The sequence below is a fragment of the Filicampus tigris genome, chromosome 2 (genome assembly GCF_054856515.1).
Source record: "Filicampus tigris isolate MCC_2025a chromosome 2, RoL_Ftig_1.0, whole genome shotgun sequence".
In the NCBI taxonomy this organism is placed as follows: Eukaryota; Metazoa; Chordata; class Actinopteri; order Syngnathiformes; family Syngnathidae; genus Filicampus; species Filicampus tigris.
Window position 1 is genome coordinate 5,454,645 of NC_141218.1, and position 17,892 is coordinate 5,472,536.

At 43.5% G+C, this 17,892-nt stretch overlaps 2 protein-coding genes across 6 annotated transcripts in view; one reads left to right on the plus strand and one right to left on the minus strand.

The window, feature by feature from the left end:
• adamtsl3 (ADAMTS-like 3) overlaps positions 1-8,499 on the minus strand; it is a 55,660-nt gene extending 47,161 nt beyond the window's left edge. For 4 of the 5 annotated variants that reach the window (XM_086023909.1, XM_086023910.1, XM_086023908.1 and 1 more), the window contains exon 1: positions 3,734-3,874. In XM_086023909.1, the coding sequence (XP_085880035.1) occupies positions 3,734-3,790 (57 nt within the window). In that variant the 5' untranslated portion in view covers positions 3,791-3,874. Of the gene's footprint in view, positions 1-3,733; positions 3,875-8,416 lie in introns of those variants that run through there. The other variant, XM_086023907.1, reaches the window with a different exon arrangement.
• On the plus strand, positions 8,310-12,710 carry gba3 (glucosidase, beta, acid 3). Its single transcript, XM_086023913.1, has 6 exons — positions 8,310-8,481; positions 9,154-9,378; positions 9,639-10,000; positions 10,905-11,345; positions 11,888-12,011; positions 12,372-12,710. Exons 1-6 carry the CDS (start codon positions 8,427-8,429, stop codon positions 12,572-12,574), a joined length of 1,410 nt encoding a protein of 469 aa, XP_085880039.1. The 5' UTR covers positions 8,310-8,426; the 3' UTR covers positions 12,575-12,710.
• The last annotated feature ends 5,182 nt before the right edge of the window (positions 12,711-17,892 follow it).

Consider the following 17,892-nt stretch of genomic DNA (forward strand, 5'->3'; position numbering starts at 1 on the left):
AGATGGCAACAATGGGATGAGAATGAAAGCTTTTGTTTTGTAACTGAAAGCAGTCCTTGTTGTTAACACACTCCAAAAACTTGCTCCATCCATGCATCCATCATAGCCCAGATGTTCTTTTAACTCCTCGAGCGGGACCGTTCCTTCTCCGTATTAATTCACTTCCCATTCCGTCCCACAACAAACACTCGTCTAAGCTACACGGAGAGTCTCTGCATCTGTGTCATCACGCAATCAAGCGGTAGGAGTGGGAGACCGGTAGATGTTGCCGTTCACCCGGGACCGTTTACGCGACTTGACCTGTCTGCAGCGATAACTGCCACTTACTATTTACGATCAAGAGGCAATGCTAGTATTAACTGCTTAAGATTTTTCAATCACATTTTCCCTCACGCATGTACGTGGAACAAAACTAATGATGGAGAAATAATAAAATACAGAAGAAGACCCCGTTCCTAGATAAAGACACACAGCAAACAACTGTCCGTTATAGAAGACATAAAGGAAGGGGAACTAAAGTGTTTACAGCTTGAAGTGAAGCATTATGGGGCTTCGCAATTTGCATTCCCGTCTGAGGGAGTGATATCACGCATGCGCCATGTCGCGTTTCAGCCACATGAAATATGACAATGTAGGAGGCAGCGATTTGCATTTTCAATCTGGAAACAGTCACTGTTTTGAGTTTTTGTCAGCTAAAGAAAATATTAGTTTATGTTGCAATTTCTGTGTTGACAAAGTGTTATATAGCTTCAAAAACACAACCGGTACGTCAAAGAACAAAAACATGTGGATCGCAGACTCACAAGCCGATGTGACTGTATGAGGTCCACACATTTAATCGTATTTCATAAGCAATGTACATTATAAATGTTAAGTTTATACATGACAATATTAACGGTTAAATATGTCAAGCTAAAACAGACTTCTTTATAAAAGAAACGTTAAGACTTTAAATGAAAACAAGTAAACGTTTATGTTAAGTGCAATCCATAAGGTCTTTTTTTCCCCCAAATGAAACTAATTACAATTTCTGTTGAAAGTGTGTTTCCGAATAAGCATTGGCAAAAGTAGTTGACAATATTAAGTGGGATTGCCTGCATCTGTTGAGTGTGACTCATAACTCACTTTTAAAATGATTGCTTTTAAAATCAAGTAATTAGTAACTTCAAATTGATACTCTCAAAGTCAAGTAATCAGAAAAGTAACTAAAGCTACATTTTCAAGGTCACTGTGGCAACGCTGCCCATCTGGATCCTGCCATCAGCTTCCCCGTGTGTCCACGGGAGGCTGCATTCAAACGTTAAGTGGGGCCATTTCCTTGAATAAACACGACAATTTGTTGCTTCTTGTGGCCAACTTCCTTGTGAATTCCAGCGGGATCATTAAACGGAATTGTGGTGGCCAAGCACTGCCACAGAAGAGAAATTGTTGCGCTGATAGCTGCTTCTTAAAGACACATTTGTCTTTTCTTTTTTTTTTTTTTTTTTTTTTTTTTTTATCCGGGAAGATTCTGCATGGCTGCACGAATCAAGGGAATAGCATGAGAGCCCTCCAAGGCTCACTTAAGGTATGCCATTATGTCACCCACAAAGGAAGGTCTATTCCATTTAGGGTCAGAGCCACAGGCCACTTAGCCCACACACGCAAATCGGGCAGAGGAGGACCTCCAAATACCAAACACACAACTATAGAGCTTCATTCTTCTTCACTAGAATAGTCGCGCTGAGACGCTGACTCTGACATGAGAGAGTCGCCGGGACCACTTGTTGGTCTGCCGTCTCTGATGTCAAGCGTGCGGGTCACTGCTGTTCCACCAAATTCGCAGAGTCATGCTCCCCTTGCACACATGCTTGTCATGTTTTGGCCGCCACCTGAGCGAGAAGCTCCCTTGTTGCTACTGTCGCAACGAAGGTCACAGGAGGAGGGGTCGATCCTGCGCCGCCAAGATGCAAGCTACACTCATGCTTAACTGATTAGAGGGCTCCGAGCTCATGTTTGGACCGGTTCTAGGGCCCCCCCAAAAAATAGACATCCAGAATGTTCCCAAGCTTTAAATATGGATAAGAGTAATCCTTTGAAGGAGACTATCCCAGGAATAAGCCAAATGTACCCGTAAGGCACAGCTTTCAAACTCAAGGCCCGGGGGCCAGATCCGGTCCTCCACTTCATTGTATGTGGCCCGCAAAAGCAAATCTTGTGCATCAACTTCCCTTTTTTTTTTTTTATAACAAGCCTCTTTTTAAGTAACTTGAAAAAAACAATTGTCATTAACAGCTGAATTCAAAACTAGTCATCAGTTGTTGTGTACTGCATATGTAGTATCAGGAGATCAAACATTTGAAAGGTTTCACAGTCATAATGTCAGTCTGCAGGAAACCGTAACTAATGTGGCCCCCTACAAAGTGAGTTTGACAGCCCTGCCCTAAGGCTATAAGCAAGTTTTGTTTTCACCTTTATTTATCCAGGTAAGGCAAATGAGAGATTCTCATTTGCACGAGAGATTCTCATTTGCAGCCAAACAAATAAAAGCAAACACAAATAAATCGATCAATTCTACAATATGATTTAGTTACATACTTGAATGAGGTGAGTTGTATTACTTTTTGTGCTTCAGTCATTTGGGGCCGAAAATTGCAAGAGGATCCGCTAGAAGTAGTGCGGACTTTGGGAACCAAGAGGTTAATAAAACTGCGTGAACGGAGAGCGCGGGTGGTGGTATGCATGGTGAGCAGAGAGGCACGATAGGTCGCGCTCTTGCCAGTGAGTGTTTTTCGAGATAAACTAAAGGCACCTCACAGAAGAGCCTACCTGGGCCTAATTATTGGACATCGAGGTCACAGTTTATAGCTTTTCTCGGGCCAAAAAAGGTACAGGTATGCACCATTGCAGTTAAAGTGTCGAGGGTAGCAAAGCAGTAGTTTTAAAAGGTGACTGAGGATGGCGTTGGGTGATGGCCTTCATCTCAGACGTTCCCTGATTAAAGTAAATGAAGGCCGGACCGCCACGAGGCGCACTCAGCACCTGTCGTGCCGTCGGTTGCGTGGCCTGCGGCTGCCTGGAGGCGATAACAAGCTTGAGTGGCGATTCGTGGCAGCTGACTGCGCACACGCCACTGATTAGGATGACACGCGCGTCGTCTGATCGGCTTCGGGGTTATCTTGGAGGTACGGCGCTTAGAAAAGGTCAGGTGCCCCAAAGGAATGGCGATGCACTATTTCCCTAAGCATTCAGTAACACGGCGACTAAAATGCTGTTATTCTATATTTATATTACACGTAATGCACACTATAGAGCCAATTATCAAACTTTATTGTATTTCATTGGACAAACAGAACTTTACAGTTAAAGTGAAAATGTCACTTTTCCCCTCAATTGTCCCACAGGGATAAATCAAGTTTTCTGAATCTGAATGAATACTTTAAGGGACTCTATACTTTCGATGCAAGTGATTTATGTATATATACTGTATGTACATATATATCGACTTAATTTTGAGGATAATCACATGTGCAAGGTTGTGTTACCAGAAATAAATGCGTCCAAATGAGTTTCCAATTGAAAGAATGGTGAACGGCCTCTTGGTAATGCCATAACAATGATTTATATTTACTCTACATTATTTTACAGATGTAGATGATAATACAGTAGAATAATCAACTGCTGACAGGGGATATTGAGCATTTTTCTAACAGGTTAGACCTTGACTACACAACAGTGCTCTTCCGAACCTTACCTTGACCCAAGCCGCGAACAGAAGCAGTCCAGTCGCGCCCCAGCCGCCCCCCGTCATCTCTCCCCAAATTCCGCGTGTTTGCACACTGAATGGAGACAAGTGATCGCGCCTCTTTTGCCTCTGCTTAGTGCTTGCGCTAGTGAGTGTGCATGTGCGTGTGTGTGACAGTGTGGAGGGGGCGTGGGAGAAGGGGTGGGTGGGGTGTTGACTCAGCTCGGCTCCCGCACCGAAACGACGCGCGTCAGGCTCCCAGTAAGTGACGTCTGACGTAACATTTGGAGATATGTTGCTCCCGGTGCGAACACGTTGCTGCTAAATTTATGTTTGCATACCAGGCACGAGTCAAGAAAAAGAAAAAAAAAAAAAAAAAAAAAAAAAAAAGGTGGTGGGGAGAACGGGGGATTCTTAAAGAAACAGGCTCCCGGCTGCAGCGTTTACGCACGAACGCCTCCATTGCTACTCGAGAATGCACAACTTTGAAATCACATGCGGATGAGTTGCTGTCAGCACATGCTTCAGGCTACTCCGAGTGGGAAAAAAATCAATAAATAAACAAACAAATAAATAAACAAATATAATAAACAAGGCAAGCCCAAATGGGCAGCCGTAACCAGGGGTGGAGTTACGTGGTGGCCAGGGGGGCCAAGGCCACCCCTAATCAGTTTCTAGCCACCACCACACCAAAGGGAAAATTGTGATATCTATGATTTTCTGCCATTTTCATATTGATGCAACGCTCTTACACCTCTTGATACTCTGCCATACGTTGATTACATTCATTGCATATTTAAAGAATGATCTGACAAACTTCCAAATAATCCGTCTTAAGTAAAGAACATACAATTGTGTCAGTCAACGTCAATTCAAATGATTACTTTCTCACCACAGCGAGCACACAACATGGCTGTGACGTCATTGTTTATCGTGCCATCCACAGACATGGTTTGATGAATGCACACATGTACCAATCGTGCACACACATTCCTAATATAAGCAAAACAAACCTTAGTAAAAAGCAACGCTTAGAATTGTGAAGAATGAGATTTTTGTGTTGCGCTTTTCAGATATAATCTGGATGAACGTCCCATTGATGGCAGTATGCAAAATGGCGTTGACTGTCTGTGACAGTGATACACTGATTGGCTGTTAGCTAGGGAATCAGTGCATGTGATAGAAACAGTCTTTGAGATAATGGCATTACCCAGTAAATTAAGCTCAGCAAAATATATATATATATATATATATATTTTTTTTTTACGCAGCCTTTTTGATTATGAGTGCGTTGGGCAAGGTTATATATAGGTGTGATGTTTTTTTTCATGAAACACTGACTTTGGATGGTATGATAAAGAATGACGCGCACACGCACGCTTGCATGGCCACCCCTCACAGATTCTATCTACGCCCCTGGCTGTACCTAATGCTGTGAACATTTTCTCCAGAAGACAAATGTGTTTTTTCTTTTTATGATGCAGATGACATGAACGCCCTCTCCCACGTGCAGGTGGTCAAATGTCAGCTTGACCCTCTTAAAAACATTTGTGCGCTTTGCGATAAGATAGTCGGCTTGTATTTTCTGCATTCTAAATGGCGAGTGGGTCGGAGAACTCCTGAAATGAAGTACAAAGCGTCGGAATATCAGGCCTCCGCTGTCTTGTTTTTTTGGAAGCGCCATCAAATGAACAGAGCGAAGCGCCGTCCTCATCGGAGCTCCCGAGAGAATGCGAGCAGGCTCACAATAGAGCAGGTATGCGAGGTATGAGCCACCTGAATCGCTGGCTGACACGCAGGCTCGAATTCGGGTTAATCTCCATTAACACGCCGAGTGCAGGAATGCAAATGTTTATGACCCCCCCCCGGAAAGGGAGACAAACCCCCTAAAGACCGAGTTTCATCCTGGAAATATTTCTTTAAAGGCCGGTTTGTTCATGGCAAATTCATAAGGTGCTCTTGAACTTTGACCCTCCCGCGCCAGCGAATATCATGAATAGTTGACATTGAGAGCGGCGAGCGCATAGCTCAGCCACATCCTCATGTTACAAGCGGGATCACTGGCTCCAAATTAACTTTCCTGGGTTGCCGCTTTTATTTTTAGCCGCTGGAAATGCTTAATAGCGGACAAATTTTCTCTGTTTGTTTTCATACGACTTTACACGTGAGCACGAGGGCTGCAGTATGTACGCTGCATGCGGAGATTTCCTGGCTACATGTTCTCCTATAGAGGTCAAGCCACCCCCACCCACCCCCATATGAGTAACCCGGTTGTCTCCCCTTTAGGCCGAGCCCAAACAGAGCTGTTTGATCAGCTCATTTTGGCCCGGGAGTCAAAGTGCTGCTTGTCACATGTGTTCAAAGAGCGGGCCAGGAATTTGCCAGCTACTTGCCCCTTCATGGGACAGCGGCTAGTTTGTTTTTGCACTCCAACGTCTGCTCCAGCATGTTGGAAAGGCAACCGCAGGGCCGATCGAGACATGATTAGAAGAAGTCGGCCCCCTGCTTTAGTGTACTTTACCCAGTCGAGACAGAGGAATTCATAGGATCAAAAAGAAAACGTCAATAGGCCATGGAACTGGGAAACGACAAGACTCTTTTTGAATTTGAAACAAAAATGTATCGTTAACTACAAGCATGAAATATTCATATTTTTTTCATGCATCTTATCTCACGGCAGTATCTAAACAATCCGAAATAAGTGTGCCAGACCTGTAGGTGGAGCTCCACCTGCTGGTTCTAGTCAGTTACTGCCACCACATGGCCCCGATGCAAGTGCACTGTAACAGGCAGAAGGGGGAAAATAAATGATTGCACCTGCATTTTTATCGGGATTGTCACAAGATGTTTTTGCTGGGCAGATGCGCCCATTCGAAGGGTCACATGGCGATCTTTTTGCATAGTACGCACAACACTAAACAAGACACTGAGGTCAGGTAGAGCGATTGCAAGAGAAAGTAAAGCGAGCCACAATGTTCTTGGCTCCCATCTGTCCCCGGCCGGGGGCCTTCAACCAACACTCCCAAAACAAAGACATTGCCTGTGTTGCTGCCCGGCTTGCCAACCCAAAAATGTTATTCTAATTCCTTCTAAGTGCCTATTTAAGCAGCTGTTTTCTGTAAACATTTGGCTGTGGGTCGTTCTCAATTAGATTTCCTAATCCACAAACCTGAGGCGGGTTAGGAGTGGAGTTATTCCCTCGCCTCCCTCTCGTGACTTGGCCGACAGGCCTCAGCTCTCCTTAGAGGTCAGCGTCCAGCGCTACACAGAGACTTTTTACACCTTGTTGACAAAATCATTAGGAAAGAAATAATTGCCAGGGTGGCCGCGAGGTCACAGTTTACATACAGCATTGCTGATTGAGACTCTGAGCAGGTACATCCGGTTAATCAGTGAAAGGGTCGTCGTTTTGTCCCTCTGAAACCCGTCCAAGAAAAGAAGATTTTCATTTCAACTGTTTTTTTTTTCCTCTGTGATCCAAACGCAGTGTTAATGATCAAACTGCATAAGCCTAGTGTCATCTTAAATATACTTTTAAGAAATAAAAACTGTCTCAGAGCCAAATATTTTTTGAGATGGCTCTTGGTGTCAGAGGGTTTAGAAGCGCGGCAACCATTTCTGACAGTGGCTTTCCCAGGAGAGGAGCACACAGGTATCTGTTACCCAGCTGCATTAACTGCCACATAGGGGCAGTGGAAACCGGAGACCAGAGCCACAATAGATTTATTTTGGTATCCTGCTTGACCCCACTTGCATTACTCATCGCTGTATTACCTACAAGCTACTACGCTTTGTTTCATATACCTCAATTATGTCCATAATATTGCCCCGTTTACTACAATTGTTAATTGTTATTCATAATGGTATTACTTTACTTCATGACGATCGTCGGTGTGGTGCCGGTGATCACAACACTGCATTTGACAAATGTACAATACTTTAGCGCTACCTGGTGCTACACGATAAACATGTACAGGACACTTTGTCCGGGGCAATTAGAAAGGCCAAACGCACAAAGAATTAGAAAAACTAAGGGACCATACTAAATTTTAGTCAATGACGATTTTCTTTTTTTTTGCAACAGCATTACTTTCAATCAATTAAAACATAAAAATATCAGCACTGTTTACAGACTTTTTAGCCAGGCGTCATTTCCTTGACTTTATTGCCATCTTGTGGCGAACTCTGTAAATGCAAATAAACCATCCTTAATGACACACTTTAGTTTCCTTTCTTTTTTAAACAGAGGACGTGTAAATAACCAATTAAAAAGTTATTAATTATATTTCGTTTTAACAGCCGAGTATTTTTTTATCGTATCTTAATGCACTGATCGACGTCATCACGCAGAAAAAACGCCCCCACCGTATGCCGCGTTCATGAATGCTCGTAAAATATGTGAAGTTATCATGTTAGACCATCAAGAAAATTATCCTAGATATTTACACCAGTGATGAGAGTATTTTACATCATTTCACATTGTAATCCTGCCACCAAGCCACATATGACGCTAAAAGAAGGCGAAATAAGGAGTCAATTATGGGAATTTCTGTGTTCAAATGTCACACTGAAAATACTTCCGGGTTGTTAGCTTCTCGCGTTTGCTGCTGGCTTTGTACGCAAAGATAATACAACTACAAATAATGGTAAAGTCAATAAAAAGCATTCGAACCATCACAGTCCGACACTGACCTGTAAAAACATGTTTCCACGTGACTTTGCATGGGGAGCTGCGACTTCAGCATATCAAATTGAAGGTAGGGACGCAAATCCGCAGCTGCAACCAATCATTGATTTTTTTTTTTTTTATCTTTATTTTAAAAACTCATATTATTAAAAAAACAAACAAACAAAAATACAGACAATGCATTTATGAATACATAAAACAATTGTTAAGTTGTTCAATCTTTAACAATACATCAAATCTTACAATGAATGCAATACACATTCAACAAAACACAGAAACATTTATAAACAACAAATGAAAGGACAAATAACCCAAAAATAAAATAAAACAAAACATGCCAGTGGTCACGAGTAAAAATTGAATTCAGACATTGAAATGGGATCACAATTACAAGGTTTTGATAACATTATTGTTAATTAAATTCTCAGTTCTTTCATAAAGATACGTATACGAATAGATTTGATTTAGTACAAATTTGTGATTATAAAACTTTTTCGAGTGAGGTGTCACACTTATAGCCCAAAAGGTGCCTTCAGCAAAGTAAGATCCAAGTTACAAAATGTATCATCCAAAACAAATCTGCAGGTATGTTTAAATTTCCAGAACAAATACACAACAACCAATCATTGATCAAAATTGACGTTTTCTCATTATGACATCACAGTAAAATCCAGAAGGAAACATAAACTCAATGGATAAACCCCAAACCATTCACCAGGGGATTTCAAAATGTTTATTTTAGGTGGTTGGCAGGCGGACGGCAAGGGTCCGAGCATCTGGGACACATTTTGTCATGAGGAAGGTCGAGTGTGCGGGGCGCAGACGGGTGACGTGACCTGCAACAGCTATGAATTTTGGGAAAAAGACCTGAAGTGCATCCAGCAACTTGGGCTGACACATTACCGCCTGTCTCTCTCCTGGGCCCGCCTCCTTCCCGATGGGACCACAGAACATGTCAGTCAAAAAGGTACCAAAACAGATCCCAGATCAGCCAAGGTCCAAAAAGTACCGCACCTATACAGATTATTTTGAGGGGGATGCCAATTCCAATATTCCGACGACCGATTAATCGGCCGATTAATTTAAAAACATAATGAATGCGGTGATGAAATTAAGAATATCTGCATTTAAACAGCAAAACTCCCGTTGATTGTGATTATTTTGAAAAGAGCTAAAATGAATCAGTCATGCTGTAGTTTTATTAGCAGCCACCTGGTCTTTCCGCAGGTGTCCAGTACTACAACAAGGTGATTGATGATTTACTATCGTGTGGCGTGTCCCCTATGGTCACGCTCTACCACTTCGACCTGCCTCAGGCCCTCCAGGAGCGCGGAGGCTGGAAAGCAACCGCAATTGCCGCCCTCTTTGACAGCTACGCTCGTTTTTGTTTCCAAACATTCGGGGACCGCGTCAAACTCTGGCTCACCATCAACGAGCCGTACGTGTGCGCCAAGTACGGCCACGAGGACGGCGTCCACGCGCCGGGCCTGAAAGAAGCGGGAACGGCGGCCTACCTGGTGGCTCACAACATGTTGCGTGCCCACGTCATGGCTTGGCACAGTTACAACTCGCTCTACAGGCCAGAGCAGGTGTGTATGAAATGCTGATGGAGCATTTGATCAATATTCGTGGTCTCATACTTTTGTCCTCATTAATAAAACATTACAGTGCACTAGTAGAACGAGGGTACACTTTGTACAGTGATTCCCATCCAGCAGCCTCTTGGACACTACGAGTAGCAACAAAATGCCTGCCTTTTTTTTTTTTTAAAGCGGAAAATCCAACCTTTTAATTCAATTGCATTTATTCAGTGGGAAAAAAAAAAATCCACATTAATATATAATTCTTAATTATGTGTGCCTCAATTATTAGCGCCCCTGATGTTAATACTTTGTACAATCCCTTTTGCCAACAAAACAGATGGGAGAATAGAGAAAGCGGAATCTTCCACTATTCCTCTTTGCACAATTTCTCAAAATCATCCAGCGATTTGGGTCCTCCCCTCTGCACTCTCGTCACTCCACAGGTTTTCAATGGAGTTGAGGCTTAGTGACTGAGACAGCTTGATTCTGTGTCTGTTGAACCATTTCTACAATTTTCAGTATGAGCGTATGCTTCCGCAAGAAAACTGTAATTTATTTTAAGGCTTTCAACACATCTTAACCAGGGGTGTTGATAATTATGGAGGGCACTCTAAATAAAATATGGCAGAGTATCAAGTGACTTAAGGATACTGCGTCCTTGAGAGTCAATAGCGGCCCAGCGGGAATTTTCATGGTGCTCCAGATGGGCCATTCCAGGTCTGCTCATTAGCGACATGTAGTTGTCCTACTCGTATGCACAACATTACTCGCTAGACAGTTGTTCTCCTTTTCCACACTAGTCATTCTACTAATACACAGAGTTGTCTTACTAGTGAGGACAAAGCAGCGCCAACTTGTAGCTGGTTAGCAAGAACATAAAAAAAAAAAATGTTCAAAGGGCTTTTCGTAGGGTGGTGCGGTGTCCCTGGCCATCAACAGCGACTGGTTCGAGCCGTTGCGTCCCGAGCAGGCCACGGATGTCGCCGCTTGGGATCGCTCCCTGGCATTCACCCTGGGGTGGTTCGCGTGGCCGTTGTTCGTCACCGGGGATTATCCCGACGTGATGAGGTCGGCCATCGACGCTCAAAGCAGGAAGATGGGCTACGACGGCGGCCCGCGACTTCCCACCTTCCCCGAGGACGAGCCGTCTGCGTTGGGCACGGCCGACTTCTTTGCCTTGAACTATTACACATCCCGCAAGGTCAAACATGGATATGTTGGCGAGCGGCGGATGTGCATGAAATGCGACCGTGACACGGAAGAAGTCTTGGATCCTAATTGGAGCATCTGTGGTGCGCCCTGGTTGGCTGTGGTGCCGTGTGGCTTGAGAAAGCTTCTCAACTACATCAAGGTAGGACTGGGCCATATGGCCTTTAATAAAATCTCATGTTTTTACCCTCATTATAATATTGCTTTGGCGCCATCTGGTGGTATCTTTTTATTGAAGCCCTATGTTAAACTGCCTCAGTCAGGCCATGGCGGTCTCCTAGAAAAATGTACTTTTTTGCTATCTTGTGGCAGCTACAGGCAATTAAAACCTTTTTGTTACTTGTGCGTTTTTGCTTTCCTGGCAGGGTGTTCACTGTGCATGCCAAACCCTCTTGATTGGGCAATTAGGGATAGAGAGGTACAGTATTACTCGGTCATAGCGTGATTTTTTTTTCATATTGTCTGATGCTGCAAACCAAAACCAATTCCATAGTGAGATTGTGTGTAAACTAGCTTCCCTGTTTGCTGCAAAGTCCTCTGACGTGCTGAACTACGGTAGCTCGTAAGGGATTTTTTTTTTTTTTAGTGCTAAAAAAACAAAACAAAAACAAAACTAAATCAAGGTGAAATGAAATCAACTCTGTAGAGAGTTTCTTTGCCATTCATTTGACCTTCACCTTCCAGGACACATTTGGCGACCCAGTGATCTATATCACAGAAAATGGCTTCTGTCAGGCGGGGCCGTTGGTGATTGAGGATGCTCAGCGTTGCGAGTTTTACAAGGAAACCATCCAGGAAGTGGAAAAAGGTACCGTGACTGATGTGTTGGGGTCAGCGGAAGGGGCGGAGCCAGAACGTGGCTAAATGGGTGGACCTGGAAAAATCAGGCTGGGTCTGAATATTTCTCTAGCTAAGCGCAACCCTCCTGTCCCGACACATCGTATATTCAAATAAAATGACAAACTGAATAATATCAAGTTCAGATCTTCCTTAGACAACCACAATTAGACCATTCTTGATATTCAATAAAATAACAATGAAACAAAAATTTACAAATAATTTGAAAATAATTTACAAAAACATTTAAAAGTATATAATATTTTACACAGAATTTAACCGTAAGAATTTTTTACGCGGACAGAACCTTACTTATCTCTCTCCCGTGCAGCTATCGGAGAAGACGGCGTCAATGTCCGCGGATACTTTGCCTGGTCGCTTCTGGACAACTTCGAGTGGGCCGAAGGATTCGATCTTCGCTTCGGATTGTTTCACGTGGACTTTTCCGACGCCGAGAGGAAGCGAACGATATACGGCTCCGGATTGGGGTTTGCACAGATCATCTCAAAATACAAAGCTGTGCACTCCAAATGATGTCTAAGTCATCTGCCCATCCATTTTTTTTTTTTTTTTGGCAGTTGCAGGCTACATACAAGCACTGAGTCTTCTTTAGTGCAGTGCTTCTCAAACCTTTTACACCAAATACCACCGAATAAAATACTGTACTGAAAATAAACTGTACTTAATTTTTATTGCACATAAGTTAATATTGCACCTAAACAACAGTTTAAAAGCAAACAGTTATTAAAAAGTAGATGCAAAATGTGTTGTACTAAAAAGTTAAAGAGAACTGAACTGTACTTAGGAAATGATCCTTTGGCATACCACTAGAGGGAGCCCACGTCGCACAGATGGAGAATCACTGCTTTAGTGTCATGCAGTGGGGAAAAAAACCCATCACTCAATCTCAAACTGTGTATAATGTTACATTGACTTTTTTAAATTTCTTATCCAGAACAGTCAACGCATCCAGCGTGTTTCTTATTGCAAAACATTAGAAATGGCTAACTCGGAGTAGTACTGTTTTTGTATGACGTGTGGCCTTTCATGGAACGCACCTTGTCAATGTAGCAATAAGTAGCACGATGCATCATAGGTGTACAACAGTTAATATTCATGCTCCCACCGGGGAGAAAATGTCATTTATATTCGCTGCGGAGAGACTTTATTTGCATTCATAAGCATGTCGCACGGTGCCACCCATTTGGCTGTGCGTTCTTTTTTTTCCGGCACACGTGTGAATAATAACACCCCCGTGGCCCCTCTCCATCTACGTCAAAGCCAGTGAGATTCTCCTTTGTCTTATGATGAACGGCGCGCTATTGTGGAGCCATGAATAATCCAACTTCTTTGTGGCCTCCCGCGGGCTCCAAAGTTGAAGCGCACATTTGAATATCTGAGGCCCCGTTGGATTCGGTGGAGGAGGAGGATTGTTCCTTTAGTAAACACGCGTCCACTTGTCTCACCATCGTCACGCTTAACGACTGGCGCTCGTCGCAAAATATCAATTAGCCTCGAAAATCATTCACCCCTGCGGCCAAACTTCAAATATCGCACTTCAATTCATTACTTGGAGCCAATTCATTGTGATTAGAGTCAGGGGAAAGCATTTCTAAATGTGCTTTCCAATTAAGCGCCAGATATATCACACGCGCAGATAAGTTGCTTTTGACAATGAATTAGTACGTTTAATTGTAACATTCAATCACATCCACTGCGTCGGAGATTTACCCCAAGGAACATTCCGGCAAATTACTAAGGCAGGGCCATTTGTATGGGACAAGCATTAGGAAATATTCAGGATTTATTGAGTTGTTCTAAATGATCTTAATAATTTAGCAGGGAGTTGTGAACTCGAAATTCCCATTTTTTTTTTTCCACTTCCTCCAACGTGCCAACTTGTGGCAAATAATTACCTTTTTCTATTTACCGATTAGCCTCGTTTGCATATTCCCATTCGGAATCTCTAATTAGATTGTTGGTTCCATTTCAAGATGAAGAAACGGCGGCCACTCCCCTCCCCAAATCTCAATCCAATTGCTCATTTGAGTGGAGGAAAGAGAGAAAGAAAACTTTGACAATCCCATTGACCTACTTTGCAGAGAATTCACGCCAGCGCAAAAAGAACACGGAAAATGTTTGCTCTCCTTTTCCAAGTCTTCCGAGCCGTGTTTGGATGTCGCAAGCGTGACATCAGAGTTATGAAAAACGCTTACAGACAGTGGGTGCGTTGGGGGGGTATAAGTGGGGTTCTGCCTGGAAGACAGGAAGTGGAATTATGACAGACTCCGAGTAGAAAGGCAACTCAAATCGTTTCCTTTTTCAGTCAAACCCTCACCCCCCGGTCCCTTTGGGAATGCCGATGACCCCGGCTAACGAAATTCTTGAGTGTGATGGCACCATTGAGGAGGGGAGGGGGGTTGGGGTTCGCGGACCTGCCTGAAAAATTGAAAGCCCCCTAGAATATTCAATCTTGGCCGAGGGAGGTGCAGAAATTTGTATTCAAGGTGTATGCACATCCCCCACCGCTACCTGTGTGCGTGGGTGTGTGTGTGTGTGTTGGCAAATGAGCCGAGCACAGTCTCGTGGGAACAATGACAAGAGAAGCGCGAGCGAATGGGAACCCGAAAAAGGGAAAAGAGACAATTTATAGGACCTTCATAAGAATAGAAGCTGCGATTTTTGTAGTTATCAGGGCGGAATCCGAGCGACTAATGATGTGTGCATAACCTCGTGCTCCCAATATTCTCACACAATGTTGGCAAAAAAATAAATAAAAAATAAAGAAATCATCTGCTTCGAATCTCCTCGGGAAACGAGCTCGGGAGCGGCGTCTTATCTTTTGTGATAATGTCAAGAACACAGGCAGATATGTGGCGGGCTCTATGTGCCTTGTCATTCTTGTTCAGCTGTGTTTTGTCCAGCATGCATTAATGCCACCATATATAACAATTTGGGTTTGAAAACAACAGCTTTGAAAACCTTACTAAAGACACGGCAAGAAAAATAGGAATGAGTGACAAGAAGATATCGTCGCTGTCATGTGAAAAACACTTATGTCCGTTTTTTTCAATTTTCTTGTTTTTACATGAATGGTGTTTCCGCGTTCCAGTCATCGCATTAATGTGAAAATAAAAAAAAAAATCCTGTGAAAGTGTTTTGCACAGGACAGCGACTATATGTTGAAGTGATACATCTCAACTGAGAGACAATTATATATTGGGGAGGAGCTAACTTTAGCCTGGGTTGTAAACAGAAGTTGCAGAGATTCTTTGCCGCATGTGCATGTGCGCATGCATGTTAAAGCAGTTCTAAACATTTCCAGGGGTGGGCATCAATGACTCATTTTTCACGATTCCTGGCACTATCCCCCGTGTAATAGTGGGGATTAGTATAATATTAGTTAGCTAGACAAGATACCTTTTGTTACATAATTGACCCCGTCTAATAATGTTCAGAACTGCCTACATGGACTACTTTCCTAAAAGACACGCCTTTGGCGACGTCTTGTAGGAGGGTGTTTCAGAACGAATATACACACCAGGATTTGATGATTTTTTTTTTTTTTTTTAAAGCGCAAGTCAACCCGAACATATTTTTTTCCAGAATATGTTCTATGCCAGCCCACTAGTTGAAACCAGTCATTCTGATAAATATTGCGTTTGTGAAATAGGAATGAATCCACTCGTTTTTAGCCATCTGAGGGGGCGGCCATTTTGTCACTTCTGTCGACTGAAAATGACATCACAACTGCTCAGGGCTCAGGTAAGCAATCACGGCTGGCCTGTTTTCTGAAGCTGAGCTGTGATTGGTTGTTACCTGAGCCCTGAGCAGTTGTGATGGTATTTTCAGTCAACAGAAGTGACAAAATGGCCGCCCCCTGAGATGGCGAATAAGGGGTGGATTTTGCTGCTTAACTCATATTCCACAAAAGCAATGTTAATCAGAATGCCGTGTTTCATCTTGCGGGCCTGCCGGGAGCATATTCATGAAAAAAATGTGTTTGGGTTGATTTCCCCTTCATGGGGGTAGGGGGGGCGGGGGTGGACGATACATTCCACAGAATCCAAAAGGCAAATTAGAGAATTTGTGAGGATGTGGGAGATGACTGGAATTTGTGGTCGAAGCCGTGGTGTCCGTTGTCCAAGTCGGGGAATGCGGCAGCGGCGGCGCAAGGATCCGAGAAGCGGCGGCCTAATTAACTCTAAGTGTTGTACGACATGCTCCCCTTCTCACCCGTGTTGTCACTCAGGGTTTGAGTGGTGCTAATGAGAGAATTATCTCGCCTCGGACCCCGCTAATGCATTCAAATGAACACCGGCCCGACCCGACCTACGAGACGCCTTTTTAATCTCCAGCACTTAATAGAAATCAGAAGTGCTTTCTCACGCGCTCGCCCGCCCGCAGCGGGAGGGCCCTCTGCTCCCAGCGCCGCCAACTGTTGATCCGGGGGAGAGCGCTAATTGTCTTGGACGAGTCGAGGGGGCCTCCGCTGGTATTATGCCGAGTACCGCAGGTGCGGGCCGCTTAAGTGTTTGCTAAACATAAACGGGTTTGCGTTTTCGGGGAGTCCCTTATTCCTTGTAGAGCTTTTCGCCAGTGTTTACACTAAATGTTAATTGTCGGGAATAAAATCAGTGATCCCCTGCACATAGCGCCGTTTTACTTGGGTGGCTCCGCTCTCTCATCGATTTTTAAGAGACCGAATTTTACGGGTTTTTAGTAGGGCGTAATGCGCGGTATCTCTGTTTCATAATTCTTGGAAGAATGCCATGGCATGTGACGTTATCAAACGGGAACCGAGTACAGTACTCCCCGCCCCCGTGGGAATTGAGTACACTACTCCCCTGGTCTGAAATGTGAAACAACGTTGCGTGAGTGACTCATGGAACTGACAAAAATGACTACGATTACATGTCACACATCATCAATATTCGGTTTAAGGTCAAAATTCCTGTTTCTGAAACATTCTGATTAACGCGTTTACATGCATCAGTTTCTCCCGTATACATGGTAATTGTGATCAATTGGGATTTCCCCATCCAAACTGTGACGCACGGGCAACGTCACGACTCAAATACAGTAGATGTCATTTCCGCTTTTTACTTTCTACCGTTAATAAAAAGACATTACGTTCGTGTCTTTCACCACACGAATAAAGTAGTCGGTTTCCTCCTCACTCCAAAAGCGTGGTGCTGTGCTGTGTCTTGAGTTTCGCAATGTTTGTTTATCTCTGCTTGTGTATTTCCGGTGGGTTGCACGCCAGACGCCACGCATACGAGTAGTTGCTGTACTAAAAAATGTGTTTTTTAAAAAAAAAAAGGTATGGGGGGTGAAAAAAAAATGTTTTTTTTTTTAAACCTGGATTTCAAAACATTTACACTTGAGCCTAACCTCAGTTCTATTGGCAGTTTATTCCATTTGCATGCAGCATAACAGCTAAATGCTGATGCACCATGTTTGCTTTGGGCTTACTCTGGGCTCTACTAATCGGCCCAAGTTCGCTAACCTCAGAACCCTACTGGGTTTGTATTTCATGAACATTTCTTTAATGTATTGATTTAGGACCAATGACTTTATGACTGGAGTAATATGTTGTTCTGTTCAGAACCTGAGCTGCAGCATTCTAAATCAACTGCAGCTGCTTGATGCTTTTTTGAGGGAGTCCAGTCAGAAGACTGTTTTTAATAATCAAGTTTACTGGAGATAAAAGCATGGATGAGCTTCTCCTGGTCTGCTTGGCGCGTGCAACCCTTCAACCTGGATACGTTTGGTAGAAGGCCGTTTTAGTGATTGATTCGATATGAGAACTAAAATTCAGCTCCGAATCAATGAGCAGCCCAAGACTTCGC